The following is a 19,101-nucleotide window of genomic DNA, read 5'->3' as shown; positions in this document are numbered from 1 at the left end:
ACAAGAGATGTGGTCAGGTTGGGTGCTCTGTTATCACTAGTACCCTGGTTAATTCAACAATGATATGACACACTGTCCTTAGCTCTCTGAAGTTACATCATGAGAAGAGTCTCCTTTCAGGGAGCCCTTCTTCCAGAAAGAGTGATTTCCCCCCAAAATAGGAATATATGTATGGAAAGCATTCTTTATCCTTGGCCTTTAGTTATATACAGCCTGTCAGTGAATTCTGCTAACATGGGGGGGGAAATAAGCCACATTTTCATTTTTGCCTGTTTGCTTTATTTGTTTACTAGCCAAAGAGGACTATCTGCTGAAATTCATTTGTTTTGTCTACCAGAGAGGCATGCAAGGAAAACACACACCTATGATTACTGTTTTGACTGTATGTTATCTTAGAATCCTGGTACATTAGGAGATACTGTTAGTATTACAGGAAAGTTTCTTCATTTTACAAAAGACTTCATGAGAGAATTTCTTTAAAATTTAGTTTAAGGATAGGTTTTCAGACTTAAAAAAAAAAAAAAGCAGATGCCTGTCACAAAATTATATCTCAGGTTAAAGCCCAGTGTATAAAACATCTGTACCAGTCTGGTGGACGACGGACCCTGGTATGGGTGCTCTAAGCCCTGCCTGTTGGCTTCTGAGAGACTTGTGCATAATCTTTGGAGCTCAAGAGCACAATTTGAAATCAATTAGCAAACAACTTTAAGAGGCAATCTGTCATGTCAAATAATCGTCTCATAGAAGAAAAAAAGGTACTCTAATGGAAAGATAAGTGGTGAATGGTCGGTGGATTTAACTTAACGCTATTCTTACATCATTTTTGTTTTTATATCATTTTGTGTCTGCCTATACTTATTTATACCATTTAAGCCCTATCAGGGACACAGCCCTAATTGCTGATTCATCTGATAATTATAAAACCTATGTGCATAGTAAATATTTCTTTTTTGATAGCGTAGCATTGTCTCACATTTAAAGGTCTTAGAATTCAGTGAACTCTATATAGATATCTCAAAATCTTGTTAATCCCTTTTCTATTTGCTGCAAACTTTTTTTTTTTTAAAGATTTTATTTATTTGACAGAGAGAGAGATGGCAGGAACAGGAACACAAGCAGGGAGAGTGGGAAAGGGAGAAGCGGCTTCCCGCAGAGCAGGGAGCCCGATGTGGGACTCGATCCCAGGACCCTAGGATCATGACCTGAGCCGAAGGCAGACGCTTAACAACTGAGCCACCCAGGCGCCCTGCTGCAAACTATTTTTAAGTAGTAGTTTTTTTTTAAGATTTTTGTTTATTTGACAGAGAGAGACAGCAAGAGAGGGAACACAAGCAGGGGGAGTGGGAGAGGGAGAAGCAAGCTTCCCACTGAACAGGGAGCCCGACGCAGGGCTCGACGTGGGGCTCGACCCCAGGACCCTGGGATCATGACCCGAGCCGAAGGCAGATGCTTAATGACTGAGCCACCCAGGCGCCCCTTAAGTAGTGATTTCTAACTGTAGTTTAGCACAGAACTATCAGAGAGCTATTCAATAGCAGAGTTGGCAACAGAATTGAGCTTTCTAAAATTTTCAGTCCTGTTTGCCAGACTCACTGGTTTTAAGGTGTCTGCAGATTTCAACACTGAAAATCTCAGAAGCCACAATGTTTGACATAGTGCTCAATAAATAGTGGTTTTTAAAAATTCTAAATTTTAAATGTCTTTTTGTAGCCAGTTTCTATTCTGATTTTAACTCAACTTCTTACCATGCAAAGAAAGGACTGTGAAACCCACACTGTGAAAACAGTGCTCAGGAACAAGGAGAAAGTGATCCAGTGCGTGCACTCCCTGTTTTATCACACTTTGCGTTACGGAAATACAATTACGGAGATGATACAGAGCACCAACTTCATTAGATTTGGGAATGGGGTGGTTTGGGAGGGTAGTCCATGTACTCCCTCTCGTATGTAGTTATTCTTTTTCTAGAATTCTTGCTGAAGGTCTTATATTTTGTGAGCTACATGTCCTTTATATTAAGAGGTTTTATAGATGTTTTATCAAAAGGCATAAGATATAATGGAATGAAAGTAAATTATCATCAAGGGTTTGTTCTACTTAAGTCATTTGCCTGTTAACACTTGAAATCAAAATTTGCCTTTGGGTACTCATTTCATAATAATTATTTTTTCACCTGAATTAATGCCCTTTATTTATAACTATATTTCTTATTTCTTTTTTTTTTCTGCAGTCTAAAACTATAACAGTAACGAATTCAGATACAGCAAATGAAGTTATCAACATGTCACTACCCATGCTAGGGATAACTGTAAGTTACTCTACTAGATACTCTTAATTAAAAACAAACTTTGATACTTTAGAGTCATATAAATATTATCCCTTTCATCATAAGACAGCTTATTACTAAATAATACCAAATTCATGTTTTATTCCCAAAAATGGAGAAAATAAGGACAGTAAAGCTTTTATATTACATGCTATTCTACTTACACTGTAAGACCTATGTGAACTGGAAAGCATAATAAGATAAGGCTATCATTTTAGAATGATAATATGTATTTGTATTGTATATGCTATATACATATACAGATGGAGGGGTTTCTTGGTGTAAGATTGTGATGAGAAAGTTCTGACCTCCTTCCCACTTGTCACTCAATGACTGTTCTTTCCTGTCTCCTTTTCTGATTCTTCTCCTTTACCTAATTCTCCTATTATCCCAAGAGTCCATCAGTCTTAGGATGATGAATTCTGAAGGATTTGCTCTATAGTAGAATTTATACATGAAGAACACATAGCTAGAATCCATATTCCCTGGCTGTAGATCCAGAAGATGAGATGGCTGGTACCTCTAATGAATTGGTAAATTAAAAAACAAGTTTTGAATTAGATCATGGAGTTAAAGAGCTTTAGTGGGCATACCACATGTTCCCCAGTTTTGCACTTAGCTTCTGCTTCTTTCTGTTTCGTGGGGCAAAGGTAAGTGTTTGATATTTTATTAATGGAGAAGATTGGCATGTTTGAGGATGAGGTAGGGAGAACGTTGGAAAATTCCCCTCATCTCCTCCCTACCAGTACATAAACACCACATGGTGGGGTCTTGTATTAAAGGAGTGACTTTCAGAAGGTTGGAAACTAAAGGAAGCACTTGAATAACATGATTTCTTGAGTCAGATTCTCTATAAATATGAAAGCACAGTGTTACTATTAGATGTAACATGTCAAATGTTTTAGATATGCCATAGTCTGATAAGTTATATTTAGATTTACTTATGCATTGTGCTATCATAAGCCCTTAAGCACTCAGAGAAATCAGACTTTAGGGTAAGAAATTTGATTTTTTTTTTTAGAAATCTGATTTCTTTTAGTTAAATTTAATAATATATTTAAGCTATAATTAGATTTATATACACTGGGTAAAACAGGCACTTCTGCATTGATTGCTAAGCTTATGTGTTTAAAGAAAGTGTGTAGTTTAAGGAAAAGGAAGGAAGATTAATTAATGACATGACTCATTTATGCTTTTCCTTTGAAAAAAGTGATCCATCTCCTGAGACCAAAAATATTTCTATTCATTATAATTAAGAATTGAGACTATTTGGTTATACTGTTCTGTTCTAAGGGATTATTACATGTTTTCAGACACTACAAAAAAAAAGAGCATTTTCATTAGATTGCTTGCTCTCCCTATTTGCAATAAAGTGTTTTGGGTAGAGGGCGGGGAGGGAAGTGACAAACAGAGTAGGGGAGGGCACCAGCGGCTATTCTCCACAGCCAGGACCTTCCATTATAAGATCAGGACAATGATTTTTAATAAAAAAATAAATAAATAAAGGCAGGAATATTGACTATTGCCAATCTCTTCTAGCCTCATCTAAAACATTTTTACTTTATCCTCTCCTAGAGGATGCAGCAAAGTCTCCATAATTTAGTATTATTTCTTTCAAGTAAGATTCTTAGTATGCCGGGCTGTAATTCTGCTAGTGAACAGTTTCAGTACTTTCTGTGGCCTGTTCTCTAGACAGAACTCTTGTCCTTTCTGTTCCCAGGACTGGACTTGCCCAAAATAAAACCCATGTGGACTGTGCCAGCTACCTATCTCCTCAGAGTCTCTTGGTCATTCTCCTCCTGCTCAGAAATAGCTGAGCAATAATCAGCCTCTGAGATTTTACCTTTTCATCACAGACACAGCACTGGTTTTGCTTCCTGGATAACAAGGATGTCTTTGCAGGGACTTGTTGGAGATTTAAGTCCAGTAATCTCTGAGAAATCCAGAGACATAGCAGAAGTCAGGACTCTAAAGAAGAGAGTAATCTTGTAGAAAACCAGGACATTTCTTTTTGCTTTGTAAAGAGACCTATAATTTTGAGTTCTGTGGGCTACCCATAATTGTGAGGGCCTGCTTCCATTGCAGTCTTGGATCCCTCGTCATCACTAGCGGAAAAGGGCAGGACTCCCAAGTCCTCTGCTAGGGATGAGAAAGGGGAATATAGGTTGTAGCAATTAGCATTGCCATCTTCAAAAACTATATCCACCCCCATGAACCTGAATAGCATTTATATAGTCCCCACTTTTTTCAAAACGTAAAAATGCCAAAAAAAAAAAAAATGTGTCCTTATTCAGTTACCAAACATGAAAGAATTATTATTACTTCTTTTATCCCCAAGGGCTCTGAGAGAGATTACCAGTTATGGGTCAATTCTGGCAAAGAAGAAGCACCATACCCACTTATTGGTAAGTTTCTTCAAAACTCTAAGATGGGATTGTATTTTAATTATGATTCTAAATGTCTCAGAAAATTGATCATGTGGTCCTAAATGTAAGCACCATCAAATATTAAATCTCATATATCTATTTATTCATTCAATACTTAGCTATCAACCATTTCCTAAGTGTTAGACAAATACTGTCTCTTGACTCAAGCAACCAATGGTACCGTTAGTTGAGAAGAGCAATATAAATTTCCGTTTCTATTTTTTCACTTTACAAACAGAGCTATTTTGCAAACCTTTTTAAATTTTTTCTTTTTTTCCCCTTTTTTTTATTATGTTATGTTAATCACCATACATTACATCATTAGTTTTTGATGTAGTATTCCATGATTCATTGTTTGTGTATAACACCCAGTGCTCCACACAGAATGTGCCCTCTACCCATCACCAGGCTAACCCATCCCCCCACCCCCTCCCCTCTAGAACCTCAGTTTGTTTCTCAGAGTCCATAGTCTCTCATGGTTCGTCTCCCCCTCCGATTCCCCCCCCTTCATTTTTCCCTTCTTGCTATCTTCTTTTTTTTTTTAATTTTATTATGTTATGTCACCGTACAATACATCATTAGTTTTGATGTGGTGATCCACGATCCGTTGTTTTCATATAACATCCAGTGCTCCACGCAGTACGTGCCCTCCTTAATACCCGGCACCGGGCTAACCCATCCCCCCCCCCCCCCTCCCCTCTAAAACCCTGTTTGTTTCTCAGAGTTCATAGTCTCTCATGGTTCATCTCTCCCTCTGATTTCCCTCCCTTCATTTTGCCCCTTTTTAAATTTTTTTCTATAAGAAACCAATATGTATTGGTATTCCTTTTCCCTATACATTTATTTTTCACATTCAATTCTTGAATTTCCTGTTCCCTTTCCTCCCTACTACACTGCCTCTTTGGAAGACTATCTGTAATCCAGTCATGCCTCTTAATTGATCAATGCGTATTCAAAACCTGCCCTAGGCATCATAATGAAAATGAGATTAACCCATTTAGAGTCCTAAAAATATTCACTGACTTATCAGGTAGTTACTATTTCGGGACTTTGCTATTTCTCTAGACAGATTTTCCAGCATTTGTTCTGAGGAATTATTGGTAAAAAGATTACATTTCACCTTGTTTAAATTATTCAGCTAAAAAATACATCTTGATCAGTAAGGTCACTGCGTGTGGTTAACAGAAATAGAGCAATTAAAATAAGGGATAGTATCTGTAGCAGATCTTGAGATGATGACAGTAATAATGATGAAGATGATGATTTCCACTAATAATTTTTAAATGCTCACTATCTGCCCCATATTGTGCAGAGCATATTATATGCATTATCTCATGTAACCCTTTCATTTACCTGGAAGATCACTGCTGTGTAATTCAGAGTGTTTCAAGTGATCTGAATAATCTAAGACCAAACCTTTCTGTAAAATATATATTCTCAGACTTAAAGTAAGCTGTCATGTACATAGCTGAGGCCAAAATTCACTGCATTTCTGGTTTCTTTTTTAATGCTGTCATTTTTGTCAAAATCAGTGAGCAACCAAGTTGTGATGAAAAATACTTAGTTAAAATAATTGTTTTCATAAAACGTTAATTAAAACTATTTAGGTGGTAGCTTTCGGGCTTAAAACAGCTTCAGGCTTCATTGCTAACTCACTAAAAAAAGAAAGTAACCATGGGACCTGATTTAGCAGCAATTCTCTATTGCATATTTCAGTGTGCCTTGGAAACTTCAGTTGTAGTTTAGCTGCTGGCTTTTTTTTGGGGGGGGCCTTAATCCCTGGAAGCAGCTATAATGCTCGATATTGTTGGAACGTTGATACTGTGTACCCACGTCAGGTGGAAAGGAAAGGGAAGAGTTGGCAGGGTTACATTCAGTGATAGATTAGGAATAGAAGAGAACTTACTCTGTACTTAAAAGAAAAAAAGCAAATCTACAACACAGTGGTACTTGAAGGTTTAAGTTAAGAAAATGCAATCACTGAAAATGCTAAAGAGCAAAAAGTCATGTTGCAGTCAGATGTCCAGGGGTTTAGTTTTTCTAGTTTGCAGATTACATTTTGAATCCTGTTTCTGTGTTTCCAGTGCCCTGCAGTCTTCCTTTCTGATTATTGCCTGTGAACACCACCCTCAGAGGGCAGCAGTGGGAGGGAAGCATAAATCAAACCAACTAGTCCTGATGCTCTGGAGTAACTCTGATGATCTAACTAATAAGTAATGAAATGCCTTTTTCAGACGGACATCTTGTGTTCAATAATAGTGATGCTTGAAATACATAGATAGCTTTTTGCCCTTACTATTTAAATTATATTAACCATTAAAGGTCACTTACTTGATTCTTATCACTGTGTGATAAGTAGGGTAAATATTTTAAACCGTAGATTTAAGGCTGAGAGATGTCAAGGATTTGCTGAAGATTTACAGATGTAGTTAGTGTCAAAGGAGAACTAGAGTACCTTTAAATAGTCCTGGATGCAAACATAGGAAAAGTCAACATCCTGCAACTCACAAACTAATCTGTGCATTCCAAAGAAGATATTCTTTAAAGATTTTTTTTCTTTTTGCTTTTTTCTGCACCCCCTCCCCCACCACCTGCTTAAAACTACTTTGATAGGGCCACCTGCATCATGCAGTGGTCTCCAGGTGTAGGAGCATGCACAGTGATCAGTCAACAAAAGGATTCTTTATTCCCAGAGTAGGAGCAAATTGCAGTGTATTCTAGTATGTAGCACACATGCTCACAGCGCCAGTCAGCCCAAAGTCTACATTTAGATTTTTCTCTGTGTAGGGCATGAATATCCCTATGGAATTAAAATGAGCCATCTTCGAGACACTCTGCTCCTGGCACAGGGATCGAAGGACACCAGCATGCCTTCCACCCTCCAGGAGTCCTTCCTCATGGAACAGCTGCCCCGAGAGATGCAGTGCCAGTTCATCCTGAAGCCCAGCCGCCTGGCTGCAGCCCCGCAACTAAGTGGTGAGTCACTTCTCCTCCTTCATGGAGCCTTTTTTTAGCAAAAGTTTTTATTCTTGAAAACAAAGTTAATACAAAGGCAAAGACCCCAACTTCTAGCCGGATGAGATATTATTTTCTTTTTAATTTGCTGAGTGTTTTGAAGGAAAAGAGGGAGTTTTAGAAGATAATTTTATAAATCAGCAGTAGGCGTGATTGACTTGGAATCAGCAGCAGGTAGCAGTACAGTCTGTTTCTTCTTTCTTCACTCTTCCTTCCCCTTTAACCTTATGCTCACTGCGATGTGCAAGGCGCTGGGCTGTGCTGCAGGTGCTTCAGTGCCTTCTTTGTACTGTAATATGTTGCACTGTGTGTCCCCCTAAATGGTCACATTGTAAGCAGGAGCCTGTGGGTGATAGGAGTCAGGACACTGTGATACCTTGCATGGATCTTGGTATGGATAAGTCTGGGAAAACCGAGATGATTACCACAGAAATCTCTCCTTGGTCTACTAATCCAATCTGAATTCCCTGTGAATATAGCCATCTCTTTTACCCACTCCATAATAAAGACTCTGGAATGATAAAAATGATATTCAGCATAAGAGGACCATTATTTACCCTAACCCAAGTTTGAGCTTTAAGCCCTCAGTCTGAAAGTGAGACTGTATAGGAAATAGGAAATGTATTGTACGGGGAGTGTGAGTGGGCTAGCAGAAAATTGATGTTGCGTGTCCGTGGCCGCTTTTGTCACCTTGAACCAGCTGGGGGATCCAGTGAATGTGGCCACTCCTTCATCGACATTCCCCCACACAGGCACACTCCCCCCCTCCCCCCGGCCCCGTCACTCAGTGGTGATAACCTAGCCTTCAACCAGATAGTTGACGGAAGTCCTCCGTCAGGGACTGCACCATCTTGCCAGCAGAGCTGTAAAAGCTGCACGTGCACCAGTCAGCTTCTCTCCTAGGATGGCAAACCAAGTCCTGGGGACTCTGAGGCTGTTTCCTCACATCTTTGGACCATTTTGAAGGGGTGTTATAGAGACATTATAGTTGTCCATCCACTAATGTGTGAGCTCCGTGAAGGCAGGTATTTTGGTCTGTCTTGTTCACTGCTGTATTCCCGGCACCTGGAACCATGCTTGACGTATACAAGTAAGTACGCAATAAATATTTATAAGATGAATTTGTTAATAAGTCAGTTGTTACTGTTCTTTAAAGATACAAAATGAACGTTCCCTGTATAAGTTGAGAATATTTTCTTCTTCTACCTTTATACTCGGGTTTTTCAAAACTGTTTCTCTGTGTCCCTTGTCAATTTTATTTTAATTAATTTGACCAATAATCAGGATTCAAAAATCCTAAAGGTTTTACCCAATTTTGCCAATGACTTGCTTAATTAAATTGTAAGTACTCTCTGTTTATTAATCCTTTCTTTCTCCCTGTTGGAAGTTAAGATAATAAGGGTTGCAGCTCTAAGATGATTCATGGGAAATAGGATCAGGGATGGAGTAATTATAGAACAACAGTGCCAGCATAGCTGGGCATCAATCACCTGTTACAGGTGAACCAGCTCTGTATTTTTTAATACATAAGATTTTGATGAACAGCTGCATTGGAAACCACTAATTTACATCAGGAATCAGCAGACTTTTTCTGTAAAGGACCATATAGTAAACTTTGCAGGTCGAGAAACAAAATCGAGGAAATTATGTAGGTAATTATATGATGAAAGAGAAAACAAATTTCCACTCATTTTTTATTGATGATATTTAATATATAGTAATAATTGAGTGCAAGTTCATGTAGTGCAGGTCTAGTAATGAGAAGAATTGAATTCTTCTGGGGGAATAACATTTTGCATAATTGGAGTACCAAGTTCATAATTGAATGCAAAATGTTCTGATCTGTAATAAGATTTTATATATTTTATCATCTTTGAAAATATCTTTTCACATAGTTAGGTAGTGCCAAATAGTGATATAATTTTATTTGAGCATATTCCCCTTTTTGAAGGCATTTGTGGAATTTTGTTAGAGTATTCTTTGGTGTTTGGTTTTTAGCATGTTATTGCAGATTAATCACTTCCAATTGAAGATTAGGCAGAAGCTCCTTGATTGCGCAGTTAAAGGAACTTGAAATATGGAAATTTCCTTTGCACTTGCATTGAGGTCAGTAAACTATCACTGGAACTATAGTTTGAGCTCAGAAAATATATCTGCTACAAATTTGTATAAGAATGAAGACCTTGCTGCTTCTAACTTTTGACAGCATGAGAACTGTAAAAACAGTTCAACGTTACTCTTGTGACTAAATGTCAGCTGTTTCAAAATGAACCTTTCAAAAGTTTTACATGTAAGCATTTTTTTTGCCTTGTAATTTAGGTTGAATTCACTAAGAAACATCAAATTTGCAGTAAAAACTAATTTCCAAAGCCTTTCACTACTAGGAAAATTCTTCTCATTCATAAAAATTTCAATCTCAGCCCTAAGTTCAAAGATCACTATAAAACTTTACCCCTGCTGAGCCATTGAGCTGCTTTGTAATAGTACAGGTCAGGGTCTTCAGCTTCTGTTTCTGAAAAGAAATTCACAGAAATGGCAGTGGGTAAGTCCAGGAGAGTGAATGAAGTTTACTGTTGACAGTACTGATCCAGTAACACCTATCAGGTCTAACACCTATCAGGTCTGATCTACCAGATGCAAATATTTTCCACACAGTACTGCTGATGAATAATACAATGAATAACCATAGGCATTAAACACTACATTTTCACAAGCTTTGTAAATTTGTCAAATTATATCTTTTTTTGCTCCACACACTTTGACCACTATAGCAGATTCCACTTTAGGTTGTACTATTAATTTCTCAAATTCTTTGAAAATATTCTCACCTATAGTTGTTCCATGCAGACTAATCAAGGCTAATACCTCAGTCACGTCAAACAAAGCACTGACTTCTTGAATAAACAAAGGAGTAGTACTGGTAACATCTGCCAACTAATCAAGAACCAAGGATAGTGGCTTGAAATAATTTGTCTTGTTTTTTAGTTTCCTATTAATATTACTGGGAATGTCCTCAACTATTCAAGCAGCTGTTCTCACCATAAGGTTAATAGTCTTTTTTTTTTTTAAGATCTATTTATTTATTAGAGAGAGAGCGTGCACATGCACAAGTGGGGGGAGGAGCAGAGGGATGGAATCTTCAAGCAGACTCGCTGCTGAGTGCAGAGCCAGATCTGGGGCTCAGTCCCACAATCCATGAGATCAAGACCTGAGCCAAAACCAAGAGTCAGATGCTTAACTGACTGAGCCACCAAGGTGCCCCAGGAGGCTAATAGTCTTGTCTAGTTTCTCTGTACATATCTCTTCATCAATCGCAAGCACACAAAATTTAAGCAGCTCCCCATTGGTAAATGGCTTTCCTTGCATTACTAACAATGAGCCACTTAGAAACTGACTTTTGTTGGAACCTGATTTTTGTTTTGTTGTGTTTTTTTATTTTTGGGAAGAAATTCTGCCGTGCTAAAATAGTTCATTTTAAATATCCTGAATTCTTATAATCAATACTTAATTCTGAGTTGGGAATATTGTAATGAGTTCTTGGTATGATAATGTCAACATTTACCACCGCTGTTATATTATTGCATGATTAGCACAATACTTGCCATTTATTACAACAACAAAGTCATCCACATGGCTCTGTGCCTTAAAAGCTCAACACTAGACATGACAGGTTAATAAAAAATTAAAAATTTTACAGTATCAGGATATACAAGGGACTAAAAAACACTATCCAGATATAAATGTGTCACTGTAGTTTGCTGTACTGAGCAGCAGTGCAAAGCAATGGGAGCAACACTGATGGTCTTTGTCACAACTACTCAGCTCTGCCATTGAGCATGAAGTGAAAGCATCCATGGACAATACTACATAAATGAATGAATGTAGTTGTGTTCCAGCAAGATTGTTATAGGTAGTAGTAAAATTTGAATTTTGTGTAATTTTTATGTGTCAATGAATATTCTTCTTTTGATTTTTTTTCAACCTTTCAAAAATGTGAAAACCTTGCAGGCTATCCAAAGAGAGGTGGCAGGCCAAATTTGGCCCATGGAGCATAGTTTGCTGCCCTCAGATGTGGAATTTTGTCATATGCTTTTTCTATGTCTATTGAAATGATCATATGATTTTTATCCTTCATTTTGGTAATGTGGTGTATCACATTGATTGATTTGCCAATGTTGAACCATCCTTGCATCCCTGGAATAAATTGAACATGGTGTATGATCCTTCTGATGTTCAATTTGGTTTGCTAATATAGGCTTGAGATTTTTGCATCTATGTTCTTTAGGGATATTGGCCTGTAATTTTCTTTCTTGTGTCTTTGTCTGGTTTTGATATCAGGGTAGTGCTGGCCTTTTAAAATGAATTTGACTGTGTTCCTTCCTCTTCTATCTTTTGGAAGAGTTTGAGAAGGATTTGTATTAATTCCTCTTTGCATATTTGGAAGATTTCCCCAGGTAAGCCATTTGGTCCTGGACTTTTGTTTGTAGGGAGGATTTTAATTACTGTTTCAATCTCCTTACTAGTAACTGGTCTTTTAGATTTTCTATGTCTTCCATTTTTCAGGTTTGTAAGGTTGTGTGTTTCTAGGAATTTATTCATTTATCCTAGGTTGTCCAATTTGTTGGTGTATAATTTTTTATAGTAGTCTCTTACTATCTTTTGTATTTTTTGTAGTATCAGCTATAACGTCTCCTCTTTCTTTTCTGATTTTATTTATTTCAGCCTTCTCTTTTTCTTGGTGAGCTAGCTAAAGATTTGTCAATTTTCTTTATCTTTTCAAAGAAGCAGCTCTTCGTTTCATTGATTTTTCTCTTGTCACTTTAGTCTCGGTTTCATTTACTGCTGCTCCGGTCTTTGTTATTTTCTTCCTTCTACTGACTTTGGGCTTTGTTTATTCTTTTTCTAGTTCCTTGGAGTGTAAAGTTAGGTGGTTTATTTTAGATTTTTCCCATTTCTTGGGATAGGCATTTATTTCTATGAACTTGCCTCTTAGAACTGCTTTTGCTGCATCGCATGAGTTTTGGTGTGTTGTATTTCCATTTTTATTTGTCTCGAGGTATTTTTTATTTTTATTTTAAATTTTTTTGACCCATTAGTTTTTCAGCAGTTGTTTAATCTTCACATATTTGTGAATTTTCCAGTTTTCTTTTTCTAATTGATTTCTCGTTTCATACCATCATGGTCAGAAAACATGCTTGATATGACTTCTTAAATTTGTTAAGACCACTTTTGTGGCCTAATACATGATCTCTCTCGGAGAATTTTTCCATTTGCACTTGAAAAGAATGTGTATTCTGTTCTGTTTGGATGGCGTGATCTGCATGTATGTTAAGTCCCTCTGGTCTACCATGTCATTTAAGGCCAGTGTTCCCTTAACTGATTTTTGGTCTGAAGGATCTGTCCATTGATGTAAGTGGGGTATCAAAGTCTCCTACTATTATTACATTGTCATCTACTTAATTCCTTTAAGTCTGTTAATATTTTCTTTATATATTTATGTGCTCCTATTTTGGGTGTATAAACATTTACAAATGTTATATCCTTTTGTGGATTGACCTCTTTATCATTATGTAATGCCCTTCTTTGCCTCTTATTACAGACTTTGTTTTATAGTCTGTTTTGTCCAATGTGATATAAGGATAGCTTCTCCAGCTTTCATTTGGTTTCCATTTGCATGGAATATCTTTTTCTGTGCCTTCATTTTCAGTCTGTGTATGTCCTTAAGTCTGAAGTGAGTCTCTTAGAGGTCACATATGGATGACTCTTGGGGATTTTTTTCTTATTTTATCTATTCAGCCACTCTATGTTTTCTACTCTAATTGGAGCTTTTAGTCCATTTTCACTTAAAGTAATTATTGATAAATATGTACTTCATACCTTTTTTTTAATTTTTTTCTGGCTGTTTTGTGGTTTCTCTGTTCCTTTCTTCTTTTCAGGCTCTCTTCCTATGTGGTTTGATGATATTCTTTAGTGGTATGCTTCGTGATTCCTTTCTCATTTATCTTTTGTGTATCTACTCTGGGTTTTTGTTTGGTGGTTACCATGAGGCTTACATATAACAAAATTATAACATTCTAGTTTAAGTTGATATTAAGTTTGGACACTTTCTGAAGCTCTACATTTTTAGTCTACCCCTGCTGTGTTTTATGTTTTTGATGTGACATTTTACATCTTTTTATCATGTGTAACCCTTAACTAATTATTGTAGTCATTTTTACTACTTTTGTTTTTTAACCTTCATACTAGCTTTAGCTTGTACTTAGAAGTGATTAATCGACTGTCTTATTATATGTTTACCATTACCATTGAGAGTTATATTTTTATATGTTACTAATTAGTGATAACTAATATTAAGAAAGGGTTATCTTTCTTTTCAACTTGAAGAAGTCCCTTTAACATTTCTTGTAAGGCTGGTTTAGCAGTGATCAACTCCTTTAGCTCTTGCTTTTCTGGAAAACTCTTTATCTCTTCTTTAATTCTGAATGATAACTTCACTATGTAGTGTATTCTTTCTTGGAAATTTTTTTTCTTTCAGCACTTCAAATATATCATGCTAGTCTTTCTAGGCTGCAGAATTTCTGCTGAAAAATCAAAGAGTCTTAAGGGAGTTCCCTTGTATGTAGCAAGTGGTTTTTCTCTTGATGCTATTAAGATCCCCCCTTGTCTTTAACTTACAGCATTTTAATTATAATGTGTCTTGGTATGGGTCTCTTTGGATTCATCTTCTTTGGAACTCTCTGGGATTCCTGGATCTGGGTGTCTCTTTCCACAGCTTAGGGAAGTTTACAGCCATTATTTCTTCACTTAAGTTTTCTGCCCCTTTCTCTCTTTCTTCTCCTAAAATGCAAATGTTAGTCTGCTTGATATTGTCCCATAAGTCCCTTTAACTGTCTTTACTCTTTTTTCATTTCTGTTTCTTTTTGTTGCTCAGATCAGGTAAGTTCCTCTGCCTGGTTTTCAGGTTCACTGATCCTTTCTTCTGCTTCCTCTATTCTGCTGTTGAACCCTTCTACTGTGTTTTTGTAGTTTCGTTTCTGTACTCTTCAGCTCTGTGATTTCTGCTTAGAACTTTCCTGTATTTTCTGTCTCTTTTTGAAGTTCTGTGTTTATCCATTCTTCTCCTGAGTTCAGTGAACATCTTAATGGCCATTACTTTGAACTCTTTATCATTATTTATCTCCACTTCATTAAGGTTTTTTTTTTTGAGGTTTTATCTTTTCTTTTGTTTTTAATATATTCCTGTGTTTCTTCATTTTGCTTAACTCTCTATACACGTTTCTATACATTAAATGAAGTAGTTACCTCTCCCAGTCTGGAAGGGTTGGCCTTTGTAGGAGATGAATCTTAACATTCAACCCTGCTCTGGCTCTTGGTTATCTCTCAAACCTTTGTGATTGTACAAGAAGCCTATTTTATTATTAATGGCTCCCAGTAATTGAGGGTGTGCCAAGACCAGTCAGTGTTCCAAAGGGGAGGATCTCATTCAGCAACTAGATTTAAGCTGATTGGAAGCCAGACCCCCAGGCAGCAGCTTTTAAAGAATGCAAATATATGCAGTCCTGTGGGACCACAAGCATACACCCTGCTGGTCCCTAGAGCTAGGCCATCTGAAGGTGTCCCCTGGGCATCAGTAGCAAAAGTCAGGGCTCCAGATTCATGTATAAGCTTCTTTCTGGGAGATAGTGGTGACCTGTAGGGAAGCAGAGGGGAAGTGCAGAGATGGTGTCTCCTATCCTCTGTTCCCTGAGAACACCTTCATAGCCTCTAGATGTGTTCCAAATCTGAAGCTAGCCCCTAAAGCTGAATCTCCAGGACTGGCAAGTAGGGTTCTTTCACAGAAAGAATGGGGGTGTGTTTCAGTCTGCTGCCTGCAGTGCCCTGGGTGTGGTAGTCTGCCAAGGACTGTGTCTGACTATTACAGTTTCATGGGACCCAGAAATGCAGGTCCCCTTGGCCTCCAGTACCAGGTAATCACTGGGCATCCCCAGGGAGATAGCCACCAAAACTGGTCACCAGATGTGTGTATCTCTGGGAGATACTAGCACTGGAGCAAGCAGAGGGGGAACAGATGGTGTCCACTGGTTGGAACAAGGCAGAGGGGGAGTGCAAGGATGGCACTTGCCCAAAAAGGGGGGAAAAAGGAAAAAGAAAAATAAGATAAGAAAGAAAGAAGAAAAAGGTAAAGAGAAATAAAAAGAAAAATTAAAAAAGAGGGGAGAGTATGGCACTTGCCAGCTTTGTTAGGCAGAGGGAAAGCGTAGAAGATGGTGCCTGCTAGAAAGGAATATATGTATGTGTATATATATATATATATATATATATATATATTATAAAATGTATGTATATAACATACATACCTGTTAGCTTTAGCAAGGTAGACAGAGACCAGGAAGCTTCCATCCCCAGAGAGTATCACAATGGGTCCTTACCCCTCAGACCAATGCTTTAAAATTAGGAAATGAGTCTCTTTCACATAAAATCTAGGTGCTTTTCAAAGAGTTGCTTCTATTCTAGGCTGTGGGTCCAGTGAGTCTGCATATGGGCCTTTCAAGAACCATTCCTCAGTTCAGCACAACCCTGTGGGTCTCATGGGTGACAGCCCTGGTGGTCATCAAAACCATATGTTTGGGGACTCATCCCTCAGGCTCCAGCCAGTCTTACAAGTTGGGATGTCTAATGTGGGGCACAAACCCTTTATTCCTCAGGGAGAAGCTCCAGGTTTTGAATTTCCTCCCAGTTGTGGATCACCATGTCACAGGGTGGCGGGCGGGGTGGGGGGTGGAGTTTATGGTGAGTTGTATCTCAGCCCTTCCTACCCACTTTGGTGTAGTTTCCTTCTCACTTGCCCAGTATGAAGGTGCTGCTCCACCAGTTTTTAGGGTTTTTCAGAGAAAGTGGTTCCATACATAGCTATAGACCATGGGAGGAGGTGAGTTCAGATTCTTCCTACATTTCCACCCTGCTAGAATTTTTTTTTATTTACATTCAATTAGCCAACGTATAGTACATCATTAGTCTCAGATGTAGAGTTCAGTTGCATATAACACCGAATGCTCATCACATCACGTGCCCTCCTTCATGCCCATCACCCAGTTACCCCAGCCCCCCATTCACCTCCCCTCTAGCAACCCTCAGTGTGTTCCCTAGAGTTAACAGTCTCTTGTGGTTTGTCTCCCTCTCTGATTTCTTCCTAATCAGTTTTCTCTCCCTTCCCTTATGATCCTCTGTGCTGTTTCTTATATTCCACATATGAGTGAAACCACATGATAATTGTTTCTCTGACTTATTTCACTCAGCATAATACCCTCCAGTGCCATCTACCTTGACTGATGTAAGTGGTAAGATTTCATCCTTTTGATGGCTGGGTAATATTCCATCACACACACACACACACACACACACACACACACACCCCCACACCCCACATCTTCTTTATCCATTCATCTGTCAATGGACATCTGGGCTCTTTCCACAGTTTGAGGTGCATGTGGCCATTCTTTTCACTACATTTGTATCTTTGGGGTAAATACCTGGTAATGCAATTGCTGGGTCATAGGGTAGCTCTATTTTCAACTTTTTGAGGAGCCTCCATACTGTTCCCCAGAGTGGCTACACCAGCTTGCATTCCCACCAACAGTGTAAGAGGGTTCCCCTTTCTCCGCATCCTCACCAACATTGGTTGTTTCCTGTCTTGTTAATTTTAGCCATTCTGAGCAATATGAGGTGGTATCTCATTGTGGTTTTGATTTGTATTTCCCTGATGACAAGTTCCATCTTAATAGAATTTCTAATTAAGGTTTTTAAAATTATTTTTCTATAATAATCTGTAAGCACAAACTTTTAAGAATCGTAACTTTTAACATTCAGATCCCTAATTTAAGCATGAAGAAACACTAACTTGAATCTTGCCAGGATTGTTTAGTAAAGCTAGATTTATATAAATTTAGTTTCCTCTACAATTACATCTCCCTTGTATTTTTTATAGTCGTAGCATGTTTTTTCATCAGCCTTTGACATTTAGAAAGTAAGAGCTATGCACTGAAAGCTCTACAAGAAAATAACTTTAATGAAATTTTTTTTCTCTCGGTCCCAGAGTGAACATGAACTTTAAACTTGAATGTTGTACATAACAAAGGGCATGGCTGCAGCTGAAAGTATTTATAATGAAGTACAGGACTCAATTTCTACTTTATCCTCTGTCAACACTCCTAGGATAGCTGGGTATATAGCTTTATGATGAAGCATTTTTCCTAAGATGTCTGTGAAAGCTAAAAAACCAAATCTGATAGTATTAGAAATAATGAAACCAGGTTAAATGCAAGGAAACTAGACTGAGTACAATTGCTCAACATACATATTAAAGGAACATTTGCAGATTGACATTGGTAAACACAGGAACCTCCCTCCTGGGTTTAAGAATGGGTTTCGTTTCCTTCTCTGTTTTTTAAAATGGCAAAGATTGGGAATGTCAGGGTAGGAAGTGCTTTAGTTAAGCAGTCTGGTATTCCTTTCTGTCTGCATATTTCCCAAAGGGTGTTTCACTAAATGGAGAAGGGATTTGAGGAGGGGGTCCTCTTTGTGGGGAGGAGATGGGTGTCTTCGCAGTTTTAATGAAGACTGCTGTGACCCATACCCTTGCAAAGTAGTACTTCAACGTATGTTATCCTTCTTAATCCTTTTAATAAGGCTTTGAGATATAGGTCATATTCTCACTTTAAAGTTGACAAAACAGGTGAAGTAACTTGCCCACATAAATATCTGAACCAGGAGTCTAACTGGGCTCCTGACTCCAGAGCTTTATACCTGGATGTACGTACACTGATGATGTGCTTACTGTATTCTGAGGAAGCCAAAGGTGGATGATGGCCTGAAGGCATTTTGGTAAGATGTTACTTATTTGATTGTCTCCCCACAACTTGGCTTTTGTGGTATTTGGTTTAAGTTGGTTACTCTGAGGAAATAAAATGCTAAGGGACATTAGAGTCAAACAATATAAAACACTTCTATAAAACTCTTATTTGAAATTAGCATCTGACACTCATGACCCTTTCCACCCTGAAAAGATAATCTCCTTCAGTGTCCCATTGTTAAGGACTGTTGCCCCACTGAACATCACCTGTGGTAGCTTGTGGGATGTCGGTGCCACACAGCAGAGTTTGATGACTAATTCCCACGCACCGTCACTGGAGAAAATAGCATCTGATCTTATGTTGGCACCACCTCAAAGTTATACCGCCTCACATCTCACTTCTGTTAGTCTTAATCACAAGCCGTTTTGAATCTGCCTCACACATGTGTGCTTGGGGGGGCCAGCCAGAGATGTGGGCAGAATTTACA

At 38.1% G+C, this 19,101-nt stretch overlaps 1 protein-coding gene across 6 annotated transcripts in view; it reads left to right on the top strand.

Moving 5' to 3' along the window:
• The window catches only part of ARHGAP20 (Rho GTPase activating protein 20), a 140,278-nt gene that overhangs the window by 103,966 nt on the left and 17,211 nt on the right, over nt 1–19,101 (top strand). For 5 of the 6 annotated variants that reach the window (XM_073903713.1, XM_073903711.1, XM_025893939.2 and 2 more), the window contains 3 exons: nt 2,228–2,305; nt 4,662–4,728; nt 7,537–7,725. In XM_073903713.1, coding sequence (XP_073759814.1) covers nt 2,228–2,305; nt 4,662–4,728; nt 7,537–7,725 — 334 coding nt within the window. Of the gene's footprint in view, nt 1–2,227; nt 2,306–4,661; nt 4,729–6,850; nt 6,963–7,536; nt 7,726–19,101 lie in introns of those variants that run through there. The other variant, XM_073903715.1, reaches the window with a different exon arrangement.

Source organism: Callorhinus ursinus, unplaced genomic scaffold, assembly GCF_003265705.2.
Source record: "Callorhinus ursinus isolate GAN/ISIS: 27379988/994484 unplaced genomic scaffold, GSC_fseal_2.0 scaffold19, whole genome shotgun sequence".
Classification (NCBI taxonomy): Eukaryota; Metazoa; Chordata; class Mammalia; order Carnivora; family Otariidae; genus Callorhinus; species Callorhinus ursinus.
This window is presented reverse-complemented; position numbering and strand designations above follow the sequence as displayed.